A 22,401-nucleotide genomic window follows, 5' to 3' on the forward strand; every position below is an offset into this window, starting at 1 on the left:
TGTGAGGTGGAGTAAGGGTGCACTGAGGATCAAAATCGATTGTGTGTATGTATATATGTATACCTAGGTCTGTCCCCTTATTTGTTCTGCCCCCCCTACTTTTTCACTCTTTCCTTCCTGCCTGTTAGACCTGGCAGTCATATTTTGTGGACAATAATCAAAATGAATGACTAAAAGAAATGACAGATAATAACAAGAGTAGCCTATAGAGAACTTATAGCGCTCTTCTTGTAAAGCACATATGTTTGGTACAATAATGCATTCGGATCATGATTCCGTTTGCAAAAACTGCCAGACATGACAGGCTTTAATAAATTTAAAAAAAAAATCGATTTCTGCTGCTATTGTCTGATTTGATGATGATGAATACAAACTTATTTCGCTTGTGTCTTGACCCAGATGGTAACTTTACCTGTGTGATTTAAAAAAAAAGAAAAAAGAGAGAGATCAATACTCTAAATATCCAAATACTACCTAGAAATGCAACGTGGGCTTATCACGAATACGCATGACGTAACACGATCTATGTCACGTGCAGGCACGTCCGTGACGTAGCGGAAAGAGGGCGCCGGGCTGCTGGCGGCGAATTTAAAGAGTCTGTGTTGGAGGGCTGCAGTCAGCGTTGGCAGTTGTGAGCTGTGTGTGTAGGTTCATATTTATTACTCGTGTTGGTCAGGACCGCAGGAGATGTCCAGCGACAGGTACGGTTCTTCATTGTGTTTCTGTGCTGGAACAAGCGCCCCGGAGCTACCTTACAGGTGTGCTGCACATGTGAAAACGCGCTCCCGTCCGTAATGCTGGTCTGGTTGTCTGTCTGTGTTCAACTCAAAACCCCGCGTTTTGTTTCTGAGCCAGTGTAAAGAAGTCAGCTGTGTGCTGGTTTGTGTGTTTAGTATCGCGGCAGCGTCGTTGCATCGTCAGTGTGAACTGATGCCGCGCTTTCCTCCCTCCGTGTCCGCCAGCGTCTCCTTTCTTCCCGCTGTATGTACAGTAAGCTAATCATGGAGCGAGAGTAAAACCCTGCATGGTCTGCATGCACATCTGCACCGAGATCAGGGCCGAGTTTCTCTGTTTTTGCTGTTCGCGTTTGCGCGGTCACACCGCTGGTAGCGGCAGCAATATGGCGGGCACAGGGGGTTCTGCTCCAGAGGGCCGCTAGCGAACCAGTCTGTGGCTTTTCCAGTACGAGAACATGACATGAAAACATGAAGCCTTGTTAAATCAATCCGACAGTTTTGGGTATGAGTGTCTGATTAGCGTCTGCTTCCATCCAGCATGCCACTGCGGAATGTGCCCGGCCTTGGTCTTCAGGGCTCCATGTTGTCTCAGCCCAAGAAAAGCAGCAAAAGCAGGTCCAGAGGCGTCCTCAGCCAGGGCCTGGACACTGAGAGCACCCCTACAGACCTCATCCTGCACCTGTCACCTCCACCACACAAGCACCAGCGGCTCATCAGCAAGGGGAAGGAGAACGACAGCAACCAGTTTGTCCTCGGCAGGAGATCGCGGAGGAGGAAAGAATCCCTATCAGGCAGGAGGAGATGCTCTCTGAACTTTAAGGTGAAAACTTTCAGCTGTGATAAACTGGCGCACCTGACTCTTTGTTGTTCTTGCTTTTTCCTCTTTTCCCATCTCTCCTGTGCAGGCATCTCATGGGACCACCTACCAGACGAGCTCCTCCTCAGGATCTTCTTCTGCCTCCCTCTGCACGACCTGGTCAGAATATCTGCAGTTTGCAAGCGCTGGCAGCGTTTGGCGTGAGTATTCAGTGATCCATTAACACTATGGTGCAATTGTGTGTCTGTGTGCACAAACTACACACCCCTGCTTTCATAAATAAATAAATGTACAGTGCCATGAAAACTTAATTGCACCCTTCCTGTTTTAATTTTTGGCATATTTGTCACACTTGCATGTTTCAGGTCAAACAAATGTTAGTACTGGACAGCAGTAACTGAAGTAAATACAGACTGCAGTTTAAAATTATGCTTTTATTTATTTACAAAGCCATTTTTAAGGCTTTGTAAGTTAATGTGGATAATGACTCACCGTGGTCTTTTCCACATCAACTTTGCTTCCACAGTGAGTGTCTCAGCAGAAATGTCGTCACACTCGTGGAAACATTTGGAAAGCTGTGCTTCTGCTGGCTTCCTCCTCGCACCTCAGATGTTGTTCAGTTTTCTACAGTCATTCGTTCTCTTTATTTCTTGCCTTAGTGGTACAGGCTTTTAAACTTTCACCACTTTCTCTGCCTCACCTGGAGGTGAATGTTTCCTTATATAGAGAGCTGGGGGCAGGGCAGCATGCAGATAGTATGCACAAGGCTGTTGGTTCTGAATGATTCTGACTTACTAGCATACATGTAGTGGTGAGGGGGGAAAAATAGGCTGGTACTCATGTTTCATTTTCTCACGTTGCTCATAATCAGTTTGTACATAAACCGATTTCTCTCCTAAAGAAAGCAGCATTCTTGAAACATTTACACACATTTAAAATCATTAAAATCTGACAAAACTCCTAGAAATAAATATATAAATCAGTTTCTGCTGCTCGATATTTGACTTTCTTTCTTTTTTCTCAAATATGAATATGAACTTCTGATTGCATCAACATAACAGGACCAAAGGCTGGCTTGGTGTGTGCAGGTTATTTCCTGCAGGCCTCTGTAGTGTTTGCCTCCATGACACCTGTGCATTTGTCACAGGTTTGATGAGTCTCTGTGGCACAGCGTGGATCTGGAGGGGTTGACCCACACAGGTCTGGCTCTGCAGCAGGTGCTGAGGACTGGCATCTGCAGACTGCGCTGCCCTCGCTCCTTTGTGGAAGAGCTGCACTTAACAGGCACAGGGTGAGTTGAACATATGATCTGGATTTCTTCTGCTCTGGAAGACTGAGGCTTTGTCCAAATGTCCTGCCATTTAATTCGCCTGCACCACAGAGCTGCAAAGAATGTTGTGTGGCACCGAAGAAGAAATCCTGATCGATGGCATCATTCAGTTTTTGTTTTTTTCCCTTTCCCCGTCTATTCTCCAGCCCACTGCAGGTAGTTGAGATGGATCTGTCGAGCTCCATCATACCCACCTTGGCTCTGGAGGACATCATCTGTCGCTGCACGCTGCTAGAATGTCTGAGCCTGGAGGGTCTGCAGCTCTCAGACACCATCATCAGGTGAGAGAAACAGAGCCTGCTTAAGCTGGGAGCACAGTGTACATATGAATAAGTGAAGTCTATGTTATGAGTCATGTGGTGTGCGCTGTGTAAAGACTCTAAGAGCCACTTTTGTTTTTCCTTTTATTTGAAATTGACTGCACTCGGCCTCGTCATGGATTCCCAGTGTCTTTGCATCTAGTCTGTTTCTTCCTCCAAAAATAAAAGTATCTGGGCTTTACTTTAAATGTGTGAGGTAATGGGCCTTTGTTTGAAGGAGTCATTCATTTTTTAATTTCCTCTGTTCAGTTGATACTGCAGTAGTACTGTTTTGGAGAGAACCTCACCAGGGGTGGAAACTCATACTGTTAACTGTTTACCATAAACTTTACTATGAACTGGCAAAAATGGTAAATGTGTTGTAGATTTGTAGGCACATTAGTATCTTTGTGTATTTGTGTGTGCAGCGGTGTGTTTTGGAGCTGATTTTTGGGGTTATTCATTCATCTCTCTCTCAGCTCTCTGGCCGAGAACCCCAACCTGCTGCAGCTTAACCTGAGCGGCTGCTCCGCCTTCTCCGCCCCCGCCCTCGCTGGAATGCTCAAAGCCTGTTCCCGGTCAGCTGCTCAAACCATTTCATCCTGCTACTCACTTTGTAACCACGGTTTCTGTTTATCCTCTGCCTCTGTGATTTACTCATGCTGTGATTTTTGTGTGTTTTGCAGTATAGATCAGCTGAACTTATCATGGTGCAGCTTTGACAATAATCATGTGAAGAGTGTTGTTAATAATCTGAGCTCCAGTGTTACACATGTCAACCTCAGCGGTTACAGAGAGAGCCTCATGCTAGATGGTGAGTGAGGGACATCATTCCCACAAAACTTTGAATTGAAAATGCCTAACTAACATATAAAATGACTGACAAGAGGAAAAGACGCTGTGGTGGTATTAAGTCATGCTGGATATCTACACTGATATGGACTGAGGAACATGTGAATGAAAGGATGCCACATCGTTTGATGGAAATCAATTCAGAGGCTGAATTGAAGACACCCTGAAAATCAAAGTGCTGCATTGAAATTTGATCAATTTAAAATGGTACTCAGTAGTTTGCATGGCCCCCACTTACCTGTATACATGCCTGCCAACGTCGAGGCTCCTAATGAGACGACGGATGGTGTCCTGAGGGATCTCCCAGATCTGGACCGGGGCATCACTGAGTTCCTGGACAGTCTGAGGTCCCACCTGGCCACATCAGATGGACCAAAGCATAATGTCCCAGAGGTGTTCTACTGGATTTAGGTCAGGCGAGCATGGGGACCAGTCAGAGTGCCGTTGCCTAGCCCGTAGAGGTCTGTGTGTCCCTGCATGGATATGACTCCCCAGACCATCACTGACCCACCACCAAACCACTCGTGCTGAACGATGTTACAGGCAGCATAACGTTCTCCACGGCTTCTCCAAACCCTTTCACGTCTGTCACATGTGCTCAGGGTGAACCTGCTCTCATCTGTGAAAAGCACAGGGTGGACCTGCCTATTGTGGTATTCTATGGCAAATGTCAGGCTCCACAGTGCCAGGCAGTGAGCACAGGGTCCACTAGAGAATGCTGGGCCCTCAGCCCACCCTCATGAAGTCTATTTCTGATTGTTTGCTCAAACATTCCCACCAGTGGCTGCTGGAGGTCATTTTGTAGCTCTGCGGTGCTCATCCTGTTCCTCCTGCACAATGGAGCAGATCCCGGTCCTGCTGATGGGTTAAGGAACTTCTACGGCCCTGTCCAGCTCTCCTAGAGCAGGGGTCGGCAACCTGTAATCCGGAAAGAGCCATTTGAACCCGGTTTCCACGGAAAACAAAACAGTGAGAGCTGCAAATACTAGCGGATACTGCGAGTGACTCATATTGAGAAACGAAAATAAATAAATGATTTTATTTTAATATTTCAAGATCACAATAATGTTTCAATTTAAAACTACAACAAAAACCGAACGGACAAAAGTAAAATGCACTTCAATTGGATACTTATAATTTACTTCCGCAAGCCGCACAGAGCCGCAGATTAAGCCTGGATGAGCCGCGGGTTGCCGACCCCTGCCCTAGAGTAACTGCCTGTCTGCTGGAATCTCCTCCATGCTCTGAGCCTGTGCTGAGACACAAGCAAACCTTCTACCAATGGCACGTATTGTTGTGCCATCCTGGAGGAGTTGGACTACCTGTGCAGCCTCTGTAGGGTCCAGATATGACCTCATGCTACCAGCAGTGACACTGACCCTAGTTAAATACAAAACTAGTGAAAAAAAACAGTCAGAAAAGATGATGAAAAAAAAAACTCTTGTGCTTTTTTTTTTTTTTTTTTTTTTTTAAGGTGTGCATTAATATCGTTGTTTGGTCTGTCATAAAAAGAGCTTGAGCTAAACATTCACATGTAGCCAGCTTTTACATTGCTTGTGAGATGCACGTTTGAAGTATCTTTCTGTGTGACTCTCGTTTGCAAAAAAGTAATCAAGAGGTTTAAACTCACAGAACTGCTTCTGTTCCATCATTCTGGCACTGCCTGATGTCATGTCTCATTTTACAGATGTGAAGGTGCTGGTGGAGCGATGCCCCCAGATTACGACGCTAGATTTGAGGTAAGATTTTATTTTCTTTATTTATTGTAACAATTTTGTGTCTAGGATTTACATATTTGACGCTTTCCAAATATTAAATTTCTTCATTATGATGTTGGAAGAAACAATTACCTCCATTAAAAATGTTCAGAGGATGGCCTCCAATAGGGAGCTCACAGAATGGGTTGAGGATGGAAATCATGTCAGTCAAATACTGTGACCTTCAGGTCCTAACCTGACCCAACACCAAAGGATATTATTGTTCTCTACCAAACACCAAATGGTCTATAGTATCTTCATCCTTTCAGTGGAGTCCAGAGACTTTGGGTCAAAGTCCAGGAGCATGGGGTGGCCCAACATCTTTTGAATTTGTTGGGTTTTCCTTTAATTTGTCTCATTTATTTGATGTTGCAAATTAAACTTTTTTTGTGTTGGAAATGTGTTGTGATTGTGTCTGTTTGGAGGAAGACTGCAGCTTTTAACTTGTGTCTTTCTGTCACAGTGACAGCACTCTGCTGATGGCTGACTGCTTACCTGTCCTCAAACAGCTCAAACATCTGCTGCATCTGTCCCTGAGTCGCTGTTATCACATTCACCTTGCTGCTCTCACGTAAGTATTTCCCTCCCAGCTCCATCCCTGCCTCTGTAGATCTACCAGTGTCCCAAAACCAGCACTGATGTGACGTGTGTCCCACAGTTGACAGTCCAGCTGATTGCACCTGCTAGTTTAATTTTGCGACAGGCACACAGTTGTAGAAGTTTGATATCTGTGATTATTCAGGTACAACCACACTGTGGCTCAGGTGATAGAGAAGAAGGTTGGTGGGTCAATCTCCGGCTCCTCCTGTCCATGTCCTAAAATTGACACTTTGGTTTATTTTTGCTTTATCAAACGGTCAGACTGTCTGAAAATCATGACCATTAATACTGCAGCTGGTGTGTTTGCAGTGACCTGGATAAGATGTTCCCCATGTTGTGCCAGCTGGATGTGTTTGGACTGGTGCAGGACAGCCAGCTGCCCTCTATGAAGAAGGAGATGCCTCATGTGAGCATCAACTCCAGACCTTTCTCCACCATCGCCCGGCCCACACCGGCTAGCAGGCCCGCTGGCTCCACCAGTGACCGCATCATGTGGAACAAGAAGTGTCGACTGCGGTTTGTGCTGTAACGAGCATGGCTCCTTGTTTCTTTAGCACAGTTAGTTTGTAATGCAGAGACGTTGGTCCTGCAGCATTCCAGTGCATTCAGGTCTGACCTGGTATGCTCTGTTGCAGCTGTGTTTCAGTGTTCGCTGCTAAAGAAATGCTTTTAGTCTCGCTTGCATAACTGTACAACTGTTAAATCCAGAGCATGCAAGCTTGTAAAGAAATGTCATTTTAGAAAAGTCAAGTTTGTTAATGGAAACCTTTTTTAAAAAAAAAAATCGTTTTAAGTTCTAATGTGTTTATTTTTTACAATTTTTGTGAGAAGCGTGGTTGAAAAGGTGCTGATCAATTGATGTTTCTAAATAAGGATGAACAGATTATATTTGCCAAACATCAGTTTCTGCCATTATATGTTGACATTCAGATTTTAATAATTGTTTTAATGGTAAATGATGGCTTTGGATCTTCCTGTATCGCCACGTCGTTGCTAAAGAGATGCTACTTTTGTGCCCTTCCATATAATGTGTTGCTCGCAGTGATCCAAGCAGCTGAATAGTGTGGATGTGGTTACCAATGTAAAAGGTTCTAAGTAGTGTTCATTACTTATATACAACTAGACATTCATTATGTTGGTGTGCATCTTCAGTGCTCCGTGTTACTGCTTTATTCAGCGTGAACTTTAGAGGAACATGTGTTTTAACGTGTGAACTGTTCGTTACAGATAAACCACTTCAAACTAACAGCTCCTTGACAAAGTTAAGGAAACGTACAGTTTGGTGTGCAGGTTAATGTAATTTTGCCTCTGCACCAACCCAATGAATTTAAACCCAATAAAGATGTGAATGAAGTGCAAATGTCCAGCGTGAATATTGCATTTCCTGTCTGAAAATTAGTTGTCTTATGCAAAGTCTCCCATTTTAAGAGTAATTGGGCAATTGACTGATAGGCAGTTTCATTTTTTTTTCATGACAAAATGAACAAATACATTGATTTCATATGTTGAACTTGCATTTGATAATTATTCATTGGAAGGCCCAAAGAGATCCGGATGCCAGTAAAGGAGACCATCGTTAGGCTGAAACTATAATTGGAGAGCAAAAATTAATTGAAATTAATGTCTTGGTGAGCTGTGCTGAGGTTAAAATCAGTTTGTGTCATGAAGGTGTGTCCTTCTAAATCACCATGGTAAGTTATGCTGAACACAACCTGGTCAGGAGCCGGTTATGTTCTGGGCTTTTTTGTACAAATTGGCTGGAAGTGCCATGTTCTCACTGGTGTTTATTTGTTTTAAGTAGATCCCTTCTGAATTCCGGGTCGTTATGTGGTTCATGTACAGTGGCTTGCAAAAGTATTCATACCCCTTGAACTTTTCCATATTTTTTCAGATTACAACCACAAACATAAATATAACATCACTCTGAGAAAGGATGTTTCTAATTTTAGAAATATTGCACAAATGCAAAAAAGTGGTCCTACATATTTAATATGTGCATTGAAGGACATATCCTGCTCAAAAATGACTCCAAGATTTCTCACAGTGTTACTGGAGGCCAAAGTAATGCCATCCCGAGTATCTGATTTGACACCATGTTTCTAAGATTTGTGGGGCCGAGTACAAGAACTTCAGTTTTATTTGAATTTAGAAGCAGGAAATTAGAGGTCATCCAGGCCTTAATGTCTTTAAGACATTCCTGCAGTTTAATTGATGCATGTTATCTGGCTTCATGGATAGATAAGATAAGATAGTGTTTATTTGTCACATGCACAGTTATACACAGTACAATGCACAGTGAAATGTATTTTGTACCTGCAACCATATATACACACACATATAAATGAGAAGAATAAAAATAAAAATAAGTAATTCACACTATACACTATACTCTATATACTATACACTATACACACTTTTACGTGGAATTATAGATTATAAATTATAATATTTACATTGTGCAATGATAGTCCAGTTAGGGCTCAGAGTTGAGCAGACGGATGGCTTGTGGGTAAAAACTCTTCTTCAACCTTTCAGTCTTAGCCCTCAGGCAGCGGTAACGCCGGCCTGATGGGAGCAGGGAGAAGAGAGAGTGTCCGGGGTGGCTGGGCTGTTTTAGGATCTTCATGGCCCTCAGCCTGCACTGCTTGGTGTAAATGTCCTGCAGGTTGGGGAGGGTGGTTCTGATGGTCCGTTCAGCTGAACGAACCACCCTTTTTAGGGCCATGAAGTCCTGCTTGGTGCAGTTTCCCATCCAGGTGGTGATGCTCCCACGCACGATGCTCTCGATGGTGCAGGTGTAAAAGTTCCTGAGCACCTTGAGTGGGAGCTTGAAGTCTCTCAGCCGCCTGAGGAGGTAGAGACGCTGTCTGGCCTTCTTCACAGTGATGTTTATGTGATGAGTCCAGGACAGGTCCTGTGAGATGGTCACTCCCAGGTATTTGAAAGTGTCCACTCTTTCCACCTCAGCACCACTGATGACAAGTGGATGGTAGTCCCTCTGCTGCTTCCTGATAAAGCTGAGTATCGTCTGCATGACAGTGAAAATTTATGCAATGCTTTCTAATAATACTGCCTAAGGGAAACATGTATAATTCAATTCCATTTTTTATATAGTGCCAAATCATATATATGAATACATAATGTAAATAGAATTGGTCCTAGCACAGAACCCTGAGGAACTCGATAATTAACCTTAGTGTGTGAAGAAGACTCCCCATTTACATGAACTAATTAGAGTCTGTCAGTTGGATATGAGTCAAACCACTGCAGCACAGTACCTTAAATACCTATGGCATGCTCTAATCTCTGTAATAAAATAGTAAATGGACTAGTTCTTATATAGCACTTTTCTACTCTTACTGAGCACTCAAAGTGCTTATACAACATGTTTGCATTCACCCATTCACTTCCATCTGTATGTATGTAAGCTAAGTGCTTTTATGTCTACCATTCACACTCCGCTTGCATTGGAGAGCAACTTGGGGTTCAGTATCTTGCCCAAGAATACTTTGGCATGCAGCCAGGAATCAAACCGCCAACCTTTTGATTAGTAGGTGACCTGTTCTACCTCCTGAGCCACAGCCACCCCAAATATGGCCAAAATAAAATACGGTCAACAGTATCAAAGCTGCACTGAGGTCCAACAGGACAGTCACAGAGATGAGTCCACTGTCAGAGGCTGTAAGAAGATCATTTGTAACCTTCACTAATGCTGTTTCTGTACTGTGATGAATTCTGAAACCTGACTGAAACTCTTCAAATAAACCGTTCCTCTGCAGATGATCAGTTAGCTGTTTTACAACTACTCTCTCAGGAATCTCTGAGAGAAAAGGAAGGTTGTAGATTGGCCTGTAATTAGTGATGGCTTTTAAAATAGTGGTTTAATTACTGCCACCTTAAAGGCCTGTGGTACATAGCCCATTAATAGAGACAGACTGATCATATTTAAGATTGAAGCATTAATCAGTAGTAGGACTTCTGTGAGCAGTATAGTAGGAATGGGTTCTAATGGATGTGTTGCTGGTTTGGAGGAAGTAACTATTGAAGTTATCTCAGAAAGACCAATCAGAGTCAAAATAAATATCAGTAATATTGAAATCAGCTGAACATAAAGATACATCCGTGAGATTGGTTATGAATATTTTTTTCTGTGATGGTTAAAATCTTGTATAGACTTTTATGTAGACTTTAAACAGTTCTTGTGCTTAGAGGAAATTTGAAATGTGTGAATACAAAGTGACAAAATACTACAGTGTGGCATACAACAAAACAGTTTGGAGAACTATAGACAAAACTCTGCTGTCCACTTTTGTGTGACAGACGCAGAAATGTGCTACTTAAATTAAAACACGTGTATCGTGTCAGGATTGCTCCTTATAGTAAGAGACTGCAGTGGTTTTAATATATATTTTTAACACATTTCTGTACTTTCACATACAAACACATTTGTTTTATGTGTTTTGACTTTTACTTAGTACCTCATCAGTTCATTCACTGTGTAAATCTCTAATAAAAATGAATAGTATGTTAGTTTTCCCACTGCTATCCTTGTATACAGTCTCCACTGTAGTGTGTAGTGTAGCTCAGTCTGTACAGCCAGCCCCCCCGACACCAAGAGGAGAGAACCAGCAGGCTTCAAACAATAATCTTACTAGAACTACAGATTACAGCAACAAATATGGAAATGAATCAAATTCTGTTACTTTAAACTTTTACACTTCTTACAAAGACCAGATAACTGAGAAGCTTCATATTTGGTTCATTAAAAATAAGGTAATTGTTGGAAATCCCAGGGAGTTGGGTACTCAGGCTCCAGTGAATCCTGCTGTGGTTTTGCCATGGTGCTGACACACACACACACCTGTGCAGGCTTGGACAGGTAAATGCATTAGAAGATGAGGTGTGGGTGTTATTAACCAATTTAAGTTCTGGAAATGAATTACTTTTTGAAGTTAAAGCGTGCCAAGGATGATCAGTTACTATGAAGTAGATCCCTGTTACTGTCAAATTACACATGCTTGGTGTTGTATATAACACAGTTATATAAGTATTTAGTGCAATTGGCCATTAGCCTTGTGATTTATTTTTCAAAGCCTAAAACCACTATCTGCCATCTATTACTCTCATTTTCAATTATGCTATGTGAATCTATTTTTATAGCCATGTGTCATGAGAAGAGTCCTCTCCCTGAACACAGTGCAGTGTTGTTATCACACTCGAGGTCATGTTAATCCATTAAATCCGGTTTACTGAGGTCTTCAAGGTCAGCTTCATGATTGATTGGTCAAAAATGAGCAAAAAGCCTTGTAACTTAGAAACTATGATTCTTATAAGTGTGGTGTGTATTAACATATACAAAGTACATATAAAGATTTAAAATGTCACATGTGACCTCTCCTTCAAGGTCAGATAGTTACATGCCATACTACATACTGCAATAGGCACAGGCTGCTGGAGTATTTCTTCTTCCCTCACCTCTTTTCCCTGTTTATACACCACTCTGCATTTAATCATCAGTTATTAATCTCTGGCTCTGACTTTAAAGGAAAGCACACAGAAGCATTTGTATTTCATATCATTTTATCCAGTTCCAAAACAAAACACACCCTAACAGACAGTATTTCCATGAGGAATTTCACCTTTGGCAATGCTGCATGTTACATTTTCCAGATCATTTTTCAAACAGAACATTGGTTTTGCGAGAACACTTCCTGACTTCAAGAGATTTGTGGGTTAAAAATCATTTGCACCTATGACATTAGGCATGCCCACCGCAGGCACAAACTGATCTGGTAGCCCTTCCACAGCTCAGTTTCCCGTCTTGTGCCTTTAACCCTCACCAGAGAAGAAAAAAAAAAAAAAACCCTTTAAATATTGAGCTCCGTCTTTAGTGCATAAAATTCTTCCCTCTAAAACTTTCATTTCAGCATGGCTCAGACAGCTAGAAAAAATAGACAGCATATTCCAAAAATATCTAAAGCCGCTGTGCTTCAATCCTTCATACATTTAAAACTGTAACACTCACAGCAGAGGTGAATGTATGCTCGGAAAGGACAGGACTGCTGAATTTAGATTTTATTTAGTGTTAACAAGGCCCTAGAACATATTTTAAATGCATCAGTGAATGTTGCCATCCCCCTTCAATCCCACATGCACCATTCCTGCTGCACCACCGACTCCAAGGGCAGGAAAAGTGGATTAGTCCACCACTGAGGAGGGTCGGCCAGCTGACACTATTAGCTGATAATGACTTAAAACAATATATCCAAATGTATAAAACAGAGCTTTGAGTGTCAGTGTATCTGATGCCCAATATTAAAACGTTTCTTTTTTGCGTGGGGTCAATTAGAAATGCTGTGACGGTTCCTCCAGCAGACGGCTCTGCTTCCACGGTCCTCTCAGCACCGCGCAGCAGCACGGACAGGCAGGTGGGGGTGCAGTGAGTGACTGGAACATTAATAAGCCCTAACCCTTATAATCATTGCTTTTATCCAACATATCTATATTGTGGGGTGTAACAGTTGATGGCAACATGATAAAAATTGTTAATTAAAAACAAATATTATAGCATCCCTAACACACATACAACAACATGATAACTGTGTTATTGTGTGCTTTTGGACGTTTGTGGTTACTTTGGCCTTTAATTTGACAGAAAAGTGCCAAAACTTTTATTGTAATCAGTTCAAGTTATGCCACCTGTAGTGATCATCAGAGTGAAAGGGTAAATCGATATCAGAAGTTCTGACTCCTTATAAATCGGCATAAACAACGTTCCAACATTTCCCATCTTTAGGATCGTCTGATGAGATGTTTTAAAGTTTGTGTTCAGCAATAAATTATGGGATTGAGGCTGAGAGCCGCAGAGTAACTGACAGAATAACTTACACTGGAGTGAAACCACCGCATCACAATCTCGTTCCTGTTTCAGTCTGGGGCAATAGTCACAAAGCTCCTGCTGGCCTGCTGTAGTTCCTTAAAGCCTGACACTCCTCCACGGGTCAGTGTGGGTTTTATGTCTGACCTCGGGGGTCAAAGGACCTCGGGGCTTTTATGGGTGAGCTTAGTTAAAAGGTAGGAGTGAAGTTCTGTAACTCATAGTAGTTAAAACACCAAAAAAAAAAAAAAAAAGTTTAAACTACGAAGGCATGGAAATAAATTCATCTGTTCACAGAATAAACATTTTAGCTGCCTGATGCTTATTGAACCCCTCTTTTTTGATCGTTTATTAAAGAAAAACTCACTGACGGCCACTTGTCTCTAATCTTTTTGCCATTTAGGAATTTCTCAGGAGGAAGACGGGATCAGTGTGAATATTGCCCCCGATTCTCATAAAGACATCATCAAGGCTACATATAACTGACAGAGAAGACCGATCTAATGTGAATATCTGCAATAATCAATGTGCCTTCTGTTAACTTAAATCCTTTCATCTGGCCTTAGTTTAATTACTCACTTGTGGGCTTGACAGAGTGGCACGGAGTTTATGCCAATATCCTGTTTCTACAAAATGAATCATCATCTTTGTAGCTTGGAATAAAAGCATGAAGATTGAAAATGAAGTATCAACAATAATCAAAAAATGATTTGGAAAAATATACCTAATAAAAAAAGAAGAAGCAAAAGTCTTGTTTGAAGACTTGAAGGATCAGGACTGATACTTCCCTTTGGACACGTCTGTGAACACTGTCAGTGTGAGAGACGTCAGTCAGACGCCTCAGTTTTCTAACAGGACCGTGCGGAGCTGGTCCTCCTCGCTCATGCTGATTGTAGCAATGGCACCATCGTTGAACTCAAAGGAAGTCCCACCGTCCACCACCATGCAGGCATCCCAACACCGGGAGCGCACACACACCCTGACGGCACAAAACAAAGAAAAAAGATCAAAGATTTCTGTTTACAGCACAAACTCTTAACCTCGCGCTCTGATTAGCATCACTGACTTGCTGGCAAAGCCTCTCTGCCGACTGCTGGAGAAGACCCTGTTGACGATGGGCTCCCTTACGCTGTAGAACAAGCGTCTGTCATCTGGACTGAACACCAGAGACTTGTTGTATTCGTCTGTAACTGAACACACAGACACAACAGAGAGATTAACACAAACAGAAAAAAAGACTAAAACTACACAAACCAACAGGAGGAATGTGAGCTCACCCTTTTCAACAAATTCTTGGTTAACTGGGAGATCATGACCTGACTGGGACTTTGCTGAAGGAAGAAAAAAAAAATTAAGTTAGTGAATCCAGGAAACCAGGTTTTACTTTTGGTCCTACAGGCTCCTGTACACCTGTTTTTAGTGTTTTTCTCTGTTACACACCACCATTATCCAAATTTGCAAACACAAGCACAGTTTTATCACCTCTCTCTCACTCCTACTCAAATCTCCTTATCCAAGGCCACACCAACACAGAAGCAAAAGGCGGTGCACATGTGAGGACTGATTACAGCTGTACTGACAGAAGAATAATAATAAAACAACCAAAACAATGTAACTATATCCAGAATAGTACACTGCAGACAGGTGTTACCTGTTGTATTGCATTCCACATAACTAATATTAATATGAAGGCAACTTTCTTTAAAAAAAAAAAAAAAAAAAAAGTAGCATTAATCTCACTGGAAGAGTGGACTTCTAGTTTAATTGAATGACTGTGGGTCAGGAGGTCAAGCAGGTCGCCTGCTAATTGGAAGGTTGGCGGTTCGATTCCTGGCTGCTCCAGTCTGCACGCCAAAGTATCCTTGGGCAAGATACTGAACCCCAAGTTGCTCCCGATGTGTTCATTGGAGTGTGAATGTTAGATACACTTTGGTGTAGAAAAGCGGGCTTGGGTGAATGAGGAATGTTGTATAAGCACTTTGAGATATATAAGAACTAGACCATTTACCATAACTGATAAAGTGAGCCCAGGTTTTTTACATTTATTTTTAACTGATCCACAAGCTGCATATTTAATGTGGACCTTTTATGTCTCATTTTCTGTCATACGTGCTGTTAACCATGTCCAAAGGTCCAAGTAATGAGCTACGTGTGTGTGCTCCAGATGGCTCTAAAGACTCAGACAGTTTTGTATTTATGGATCTGTCTGAAACCACAGTGAGGGCATCAATAATATGGTCACCTCAGATACACAGCTCTGGGTGAGAGCACAGCAGCTGTTCAAACCTGTTTACAAAAGGCAGCCATTCAGAAGGAAGACGGTTAAGGGGAAGGGTAGCCTTAACACTAGAACACCCAGGGGGCATCACTTTGATCCCTCAGCATTTTAAAAATCATGTAGCTGTTTATTTATGGGTTCATTCATCACACAGAATTTTGGCATGTGTGGGAGGGATTACAGCCACTTACATATCTTGTTTACACATGTGGGCTATGAGAGCTGCTGTAAAATGAGGCAGAGCTAGCCAGGTGTGATTGATAAATATACAGGGAACTGTAGTTAGCTAAAAGATGAATAATCACTGCGGGGGTGAACAGGTGGCTGATGGGATGCTGAGCCAGGACAGAGCCGGTCAGAGCGGATGACTGAATGTGTGGAATCGGGAAAGATGCTGGCTGTGCAGAGCAGAACCGCAGCTGAACTGAGCAGAGTGCGGAGAACTAATCTGAGCAAATCAAGAGTGAAATCTGAACGGCTTTCAGGCCCGAGCAGGAGAGCTGAGGAGGTGAAGAGCTGCAGACTGAGCCGGAGCAGCGTGGGACGGTGAAGAGGAGGCAGTACAATAATTCATGTAGTGGGGTTATTTTGTAGTAGCTAAGTGTGATATCTGTTTCACAGTGAGCTGTTTTTATACCTTCTTTATTTTAATGGAACTATGTTTATTCCTGATATTGTAGCAGTTACTCATTGTCAGCTGATCAGACATGTGACCCTCGGAACAGCTGACAGGAGTAGATGAAACAACAACAGCAGCTGGTTTATGAGCTAACATTATGGCAGCCAACGTTAGGCTCGAGCGCCCTAAAAAATCAAACCAAATAAATTAATAATAATAATAATAATTAAAAAAAATAGCCTTTTTGTTTTCATATACAAATCAGTAAGACTGGCAATGAGACAAATGGGACGTCACACCTTAGTTGACCCAAAGGACCCTCTCTCTCTCTCTAGACAGGTTAGGTTTTACTACTTTGCTACACTGACTGATGAGCAGCACTCAGAGACAGCTACTGCAGATCCTGTAAATCTCTGCTGGAATCTCGGAGGCATTAGTCTCAAAACCTGCACATCTGCAGTACATACCGATGTTCAGAACCTCCTCCACCGCCTGTTCAGCAAGTTTGTTTATGTTGTATGACCTGCGGACAGCAAGAGATCATGAGTGAGCTGAAGAGTGTAGACAGGATTCTTCTCATTCTTTTTTTGTAAGACACCATGTTTCACAGCAACAGCTTTCCTAACTTAGGTACTTATGTTGTTTAATTTGCACTCTTACTGGTGTCCTGCTAGAATCCCTTCCCTGTTACTGACTGAGTGCACCTCCTCACCATCACACACAAACATTACTGCAGAGGTGCAGAGACAGGTGAAGTTGAATAATATGAATCAAGCTGATGAAAACACAATTCTGTAACAGGAATGAGAGCTTCCAAGCGAGTGTTTCACTGAACACAAGTGAGAGAGAAGCAGACAAGGAAAGCACCGCTGTCTGAGCTTTTCAGTCGTGCCGACTCGTCTGACCAGAGTTTGCGGTTAAATAAAAAACGAATGCAAAGATAAAAAGAAATGATGATGGCAAGGCAGGTGTGAAATACCTCCAAACTGCTGCCATTTTAAGCCCTTTCCATGCTAAGGTTCCCCTCCTGTTAATAGCCAGTGCACTGATGCTGACGTGTGGCCTAGTAAATGCAGAAAAACGTAGAATTGAGCAGAATAGATTGATGCCACTGAGCAGCCTGTTGTCTCAGATACCTGATCCAGCTTCAAATATTGCACGGGTCCAGCCCTAACAAGAACATCAAGGGTGCACGCTAGCTACCTGTTAGTGCACAACATCAGATATCAGAGGTGCTCTCTGCACACCCTGCCAGATGTCAGTGCTCTGTATTGTTCCAATCATGCAACTGCTGGAGATAAACTCACTCATGAGCCTGTAGAGTTTGTAAAGCTGTCTAAGGCAGTTTGAATAACCTGTTAAGAGGAGGAGCTTGTCTGCACTGGATGACTGATTTTACAGTCCTGTGTGTGACTGTGCTGCTGAGGAGAGGAACAAACAGTTTCCTGGGGTTCAGGAAACTCTGAAAGCTGTCGCTGCTTTCAGAGTAAAACGCTATTTGTGGTTTGGAGTTTAGTTTTACTGAAAACTTTCAAAATGTTTTCTAATGCTGCAGTTTCACATTAAAAACTTTCCACGGACAACAAGAAACAGCTTAATGGTATGTTTGGTGCTAACTACATGACCTGATGTAGGCCCACTGGTTATCATTGCAGTGCAGTCAGAGGAAGAGCAGAGGGGAAACTAAAAATCAAAATAGCACTATTAGATAAATATCTGTGTTCATGGGGGTTAAAACTTAGCTTTGAGCTACCATTCCAGTAACAGTGTAGCTCAGTTGTGTGAAGAAGGCATGGCTGCAGTCTATGGACCTGTGAGGGCCTTTATTCCATTTGCACTCGACTCAAATGTCAAAACATCAGATAGTGTTAGCAGAGCTAAAATATAGTTCTGAGAAAAGGCTCGATACACAGAGAGGATCGGGAACTACAGAAACATTTAAAGTTGATTAAATTTATGTGTACCAGGCTTTGGATCCTGTTCCTGTGCAAATGCTGAGTCCTGAACTCTTCTGCTTTTCCCACGGACCATCATCCACTGAGATCTCGTAGTAGGAAGCCCTATGGAGCAAGAGGTTAACATGGGGTTTGAAGGATTTTAACTTCACCCTGTGGTGGACAGAGATGTTTCCTGATGAGTGACGGAGAAACGTGCAGCATGCTGGTAAAGGGACTGAGGATTAATGAGAATTACAGCATGCACACGTGTTTAGATGGAGTTCAAGAACCAGCCTGGATGAATGAGGTACCTGGAAGACAGAGATTCTCCGATGAAGATTTCATTTAGGCTTCTAACAGGGAGGAGGCTAGGCTTGGAGAAGGTCTCGTGCAGTACTCCTGTTCCTACAAAGAGGCACTGAATTAGGAGCTCAGAAACAAACATTAATATAGGTCCAATATCACATCTTGTGTAAACTCATTAATGAGCTGCGGTGGAGAACAGACAGACTGGATCGGGCATGCGTGCTGGGTGGCTCGTACTGCTCAGGTTGTCCATAGAGGTGAAGCGGTGAGCTTGGTTGTGCTGCTCCAGGCTGAGCTGCTGTTCGTGCAGGTCCACTGGATTGGGATTTATTCCCGTGCCCTCTAAGTGCAGACGGATCCTCTGACGCCACAGCCACCTGAACACAGCCAGGGAAACGTAAAAGGACGAGATGTGCATCTCAGAGCAGCGCCAGCTGTGACATAAACCAGTGTGTGAGGTGTTTCTGCACTTAGAAAATGACTACATCTTCTACACTTCTCTCTAAATCAGAACTCCTTAAGGCTCCTTTAAGGTGCAGTATATGTTTAAAGCAGACCTTTCTGTTTTTCCTTATTTTCACATAAAGCCACTTTAGTAGCACTGAAGAATAAAAATATGGAGATGGAAATGAGCAGAAAAGATTCACTTTGAAGCATTAAATCAACAGAATATGAAGGAATTAAAGGGTAATTGACATGTATCCTGTTATTAACATCAAGATGGTTTCCTGAATATTCATTCTTAATGGAGACGGTTACTGAAACTCTGAAGCACGCCGGGCAGCAGCGAGCTCTAGTAGCAGGTGGGCAAATTTTACAGGACGGTGTAACTGGATTTAGGATATCCGACTCAGTCTGAGGACACAGCTTTGGGGTTTTAGACATCATGTGACTTTCCCCCAGACACAGATTTAAACTCTTGAATTCTAAGCTAATGACAGGCCAACAGCTCCAAGGTGTTCAGTACTTTATGGCCAGCAGCAAGAAATTATGGAATATTTTCTGTACAACTCTTAACATGACATAATCCATTGGTTGTAACTTATAAGGCAATTCGTTTTCTTAAGCATTAGGACAATAACACAATTTTGCCTCTGGTTTAAAATCTGCTGTGGTGGTGCACAAACAATCAAGATGTGACTGAAGTGCAGACTTGACCTCAAGCGGTTTAACAAAAGCACTGCATTAACTATATACAGGCCCCCATTTTTTGAGGCTCATTGGTAGGTTAGTGATTTAAAATCAACTTTGGTTGTGTTACAAAAATCCAGTCATTGTCCAAATATTTCTGACCTCAACTACAGGCTGTCACTCCTGGGCCAGAAAAAGCTGACAGAGCAAATACAGAGAGATGGGGCAGCGTGCTAACAATGAGGAAGGCCTGACAGCAGTCAGGATCTGTAGATAAAAATACGCACCTGAACTCACCACGGCACAGCTTCTCCAGTGCCTCTGGGAAAGCACGAGTGTATCGCACAGGCAGGCACAGATGACCTTCTGACCTTTAGGATAAAGAGAAAATTGCACTGAACTCAGGTGAAAATAATGCTGAATGATAATCATGTGGTTTAATCCCACAAAAGGTTCAACTTACTCATTTGTTTATGCACCACTGTGCTGAAATTTTTCAATAAAACATTCAGTCTTTATTAATATGGATCTATAATACGTTTCCTTTATTTTCTGTCATGTATATGTACACTGCTGCAATGCTGGAGGCTCCCACTGAATGTGGCCAAAGTTTCAAATAAGGAAGTCAGTGCAAATAATTCCTGTGAGCCCAAAACTCAAACACTCTCATCCAGACAGTTTTTTTCCCACTCCTGGGTCTGTATCATGGCAGTGAGAGCGCATATCCCTAATATGGTCATCTCAGGCACACAGCATGAAGCCCAACAAACACAATGGATCCACTGTGACGAGACAATACAAGCCATATCCAAACTGGCCCGTTCTGTGTTTTACCTTTCAGGGTCCGTGTTAACTCCCACCACTGGTTTGTCCTTGCTTAGAACCTTACTGGCCACAAGCAGCATTGTTCCATCACCTAATAAAACAATTTCCAGTTAGACAACATGGATTGTGTACTCACTGCTGGATAGGACAAAGTATAACAGTAAAGTGTAATGACCATAGAAGCTTGATTTTTTATGTTCTACCTATGAATCACTGTTACAGATAGAGTAGGATATAGTACAAATTACATGTAAGATGGCAAAATAATCCTACCTCCAGCAGAGATAATGGCATCTGCCCATCGCACTACATCTTCATCATATTCGCCTCTCTTTACCACTCGTACAGTAATGCCTTCTCTCCTGAAAACAAACAGAATTCAGAAAGCCTGCCAGCTGCAAACCTTCATCTCTCTGAGAAAGGTGCTGTTAGGTGATCTCTTACTGCAGGCTCTTCACAATGTGCTCCACATTGTTAGTGTGGATGTTGTGTCTTTCCAGCAGGCCACTGTAGCTGGAGCCCTTCATAGCAAGCTGTACAACACAGTAAAAGACTGGGTGAAGGGCCGAGGTGATGTTTTTGCTTTGGGGTAGTCACATGGGTGCAGTCTTACCAGCTGCTTCAGGTCTTCTTCAGAAACTCCTGCATAGCGATAGCGCTGCTGCTCGAACTCATAGCGCGTCGTCTTTGTGACCACCGCCACTCTTTCCGGTTTGAACCCGGCTGTCGATTGTGGTGATGCGCTGCAAACTGAAGGGTGGAGGGGGCGAACAGTGTTTCCATATAGCAGGCGGACAGCTAGACTCCCAAGGCACAGCACGGAGCGGCGAGCCATTCTTATCAAACGCACCTCCAACCAAAAACTTCACCCAGGCGCCAGGAGCGAGTGAGGTTCCTGCTCAGTGCTGCCGTGAGGGAGCGCGCATACCTGCTCAGGTCAGTCCCCCGGACAGATGCTGGAAGCGCCCATTCACAGTCCAGTGACGCTCTCTCTCAGCTGTCAAGGACGGTCACCACGCTCGTCCCGCGCTGCTGGATGGAAACGTTTGTATTTAAGTGTCCGAGTCGAGGATTTCCTCGCAACCGCAGTAGTAAGACAGCAAGAGCAGCAGTAGCCTCGCTGCTAAGCAGTTACTCTCCCTGCCATGCCCGGCGGGGCTAAACCCCACCAGCTGAGCTTAACAAGCTAATAGCAGCTAGCAGCCTGGTCACAAGTCGCTACCTGCCTATCACATATCCTTCCACTGGGCTGACTGTGGTCGCAGACCACACTCAAGCCGTGCCGCACTGCTCAGCCCCGAAGCCCTTGAAACATGGGGTTACACGCATAAGAAGGTGAAAAACACGACAACATAAGATACCAGTGGAAGTACAAACCACGCAGATTTGCACGTACTCGTGTCGTACGTACGTTACGTAGCGCTGCACCTGATTGGCGGCCGCTCGGATTGTGAGAAGTGACGTTTTGTTTTGACTGCTGGGTGGATGAGCTGCAGCTTTCGGTGGGTGTAGCATTGTTGTGTGACCGATAAGGAGTTCTGGGCGGTGGAAAGATGGATCAGTAGCGGATCTGGCTGGTTTGCTATAATGTTTTTATGGCTTTCCTGCCGAAGGACCGTCTAAATACCTGATAAAAATACCAAAAAACCTTATTTTAGTGATTGAGTGAAAGCGCCGCAGGTTTCCATACTGCACAGAAATAAAAGAAGAAAGAAAAATGTGAATAAGTGACATGAAACATTTTCAGGGCTCATAATGACAGTGAAAACAAGAAGAGAGCGCAAACCCCCGCCAAGACAGCGCCCTCTCTGAGCGGTGTTTATTCAAGGGAATCTGTCATTGGCTCATATACACTAACAGTACTTACACTCAGATGTACATATGAATGTTTCACGTACAAATCAGTGATTTATCAATATTTTTGTAATTTGTACTTGTATGAACATGGCCTCTTTAGCACAAGCACTGTCTGCACTACTCTGTTGAGTTCATTAAGGTCATCAGGGACTGATAAATATTTCCATACCTGTCATGCA

General features: G+C 43.0%; 2 protein-coding genes across 3 annotated transcripts; one reads left to right on the top strand and one right to left on the bottom strand.

The window, feature by feature from the left end:
- The first annotated feature begins 561 nt into the window (after window positions 1-561).
- On the top strand, window positions 562-7,739 carry skp2 (S-phase kinase-associated protein 2, E3 ubiquitin protein ligase). Its single transcript, XM_030724024.1, has 10 exons — window positions 562-701; window positions 1,275-1,528; window positions 1,643-1,754; window positions 2,702-2,845; window positions 3,031-3,165; window positions 3,663-3,761; window positions 3,870-3,997; window positions 5,723-5,774; window positions 6,256-6,363; window positions 6,702-7,739. The coding sequence occupies exons 1-10, from the start codon at window positions 688-690 to the stop codon at window positions 6,919-6,921; spliced, it is 1,266 nt and encodes a 421-aa protein (XP_030579884.1). The 5' UTR covers window positions 562-687; the 3' UTR covers window positions 6,922-7,739.
- Window positions 7,740-11,954: 4,215 nt separating this feature from the next.
- nadk2 (NAD kinase 2, mitochondrial) lies at window positions 11,955-21,760 on the bottom strand. Of its 2 annotated transcripts, none has more exons than XM_030723998.1 (12): window positions 20,979-21,760; window positions 20,810-20,898; window positions 20,639-20,727; window positions 20,375-20,456; window positions 19,828-19,911; window positions 18,647-18,786; window positions 18,415-18,508; window positions 18,131-18,226; window positions 16,634-16,689; window positions 14,547-14,600; window positions 14,336-14,459; window positions 11,955-14,248 (listed from the first exon to the last, which is right to left on the bottom strand). In XM_030723998.1, the coding sequence occupies exons 1-12, from the start codon at window positions 21,198-21,200 to the stop codon at window positions 14,110-14,112; spliced, it is 1,269 nt and encodes a 422-aa protein (XP_030579858.1). In that variant the 5' UTR covers window positions 21,201-21,760; the 3' UTR covers window positions 11,955-14,109. The 2 variants fall into 2 exon arrangements, with proteins under 2 accessions (XP_030579858.1, XP_030579857.1); XM_030723997.1 differs by having other exon boundaries at window positions 18,131-18,274.
- Window positions 21,761-22,401: the final 641 nt, after the last annotated feature.

This window comes from Archocentrus centrarchus, unplaced genomic scaffold (assembly GCF_007364275.1).
Source record: "Archocentrus centrarchus isolate MPI-CPG fArcCen1 unplaced genomic scaffold, fArcCen1 scaffold_30_ctg1, whole genome shotgun sequence".
NCBI classification, from domain to species: domain Eukaryota; kingdom Metazoa; phylum Chordata; class Actinopteri; order Cichliformes; family Cichlidae; genus Archocentrus; species Archocentrus centrarchus.

What these genes read in the sequence shown, in the direction of transcription:
- skp2 (XM_030724024.1), top strand. An exon ending in CTGCACTTAACAGGCACAGG is followed by an intron (nt 2,846 to 3,030) that starts GTGAGTTGAACA and finishes TCTATTCTCCAG; the next exon opens with CCCACTGCAGGTAGTTGAGA. An exon ending in ATTACGACGCTAGATTTGAG is followed by an intron (nt 5,775 to 6,255) that starts GTAAGATTTTAT and finishes TTTCTGTCACAG; the next exon opens with TGACAGCACTCTGCTGATGG.
- nadk2 (XM_030723997.1), bottom strand. Translation starts at nt 21,200, where the DNA reads ATGGCTCGCCGCTCCGTGCTGTGCCTTGGGAGTCTAGCTGTCCGCCTG. An exon ending in CTCTATGGACAACCTGAGCA is followed by an intron (nt 18,509 to 18,646) that starts GTACGAGCCACC and finishes GCCTCTTTGTAG; the next exon opens with GAACAGGAGTACTGCACGAG. An exon ending in GGAGGAGGTTCTGAACATCG is followed by an intron (nt 14,601 to 16,633) that starts GTATGTACTGCA and finishes TTCTTCCTTCAG; the next exon opens with CAAAGTCCCAGTCAGGTCAT.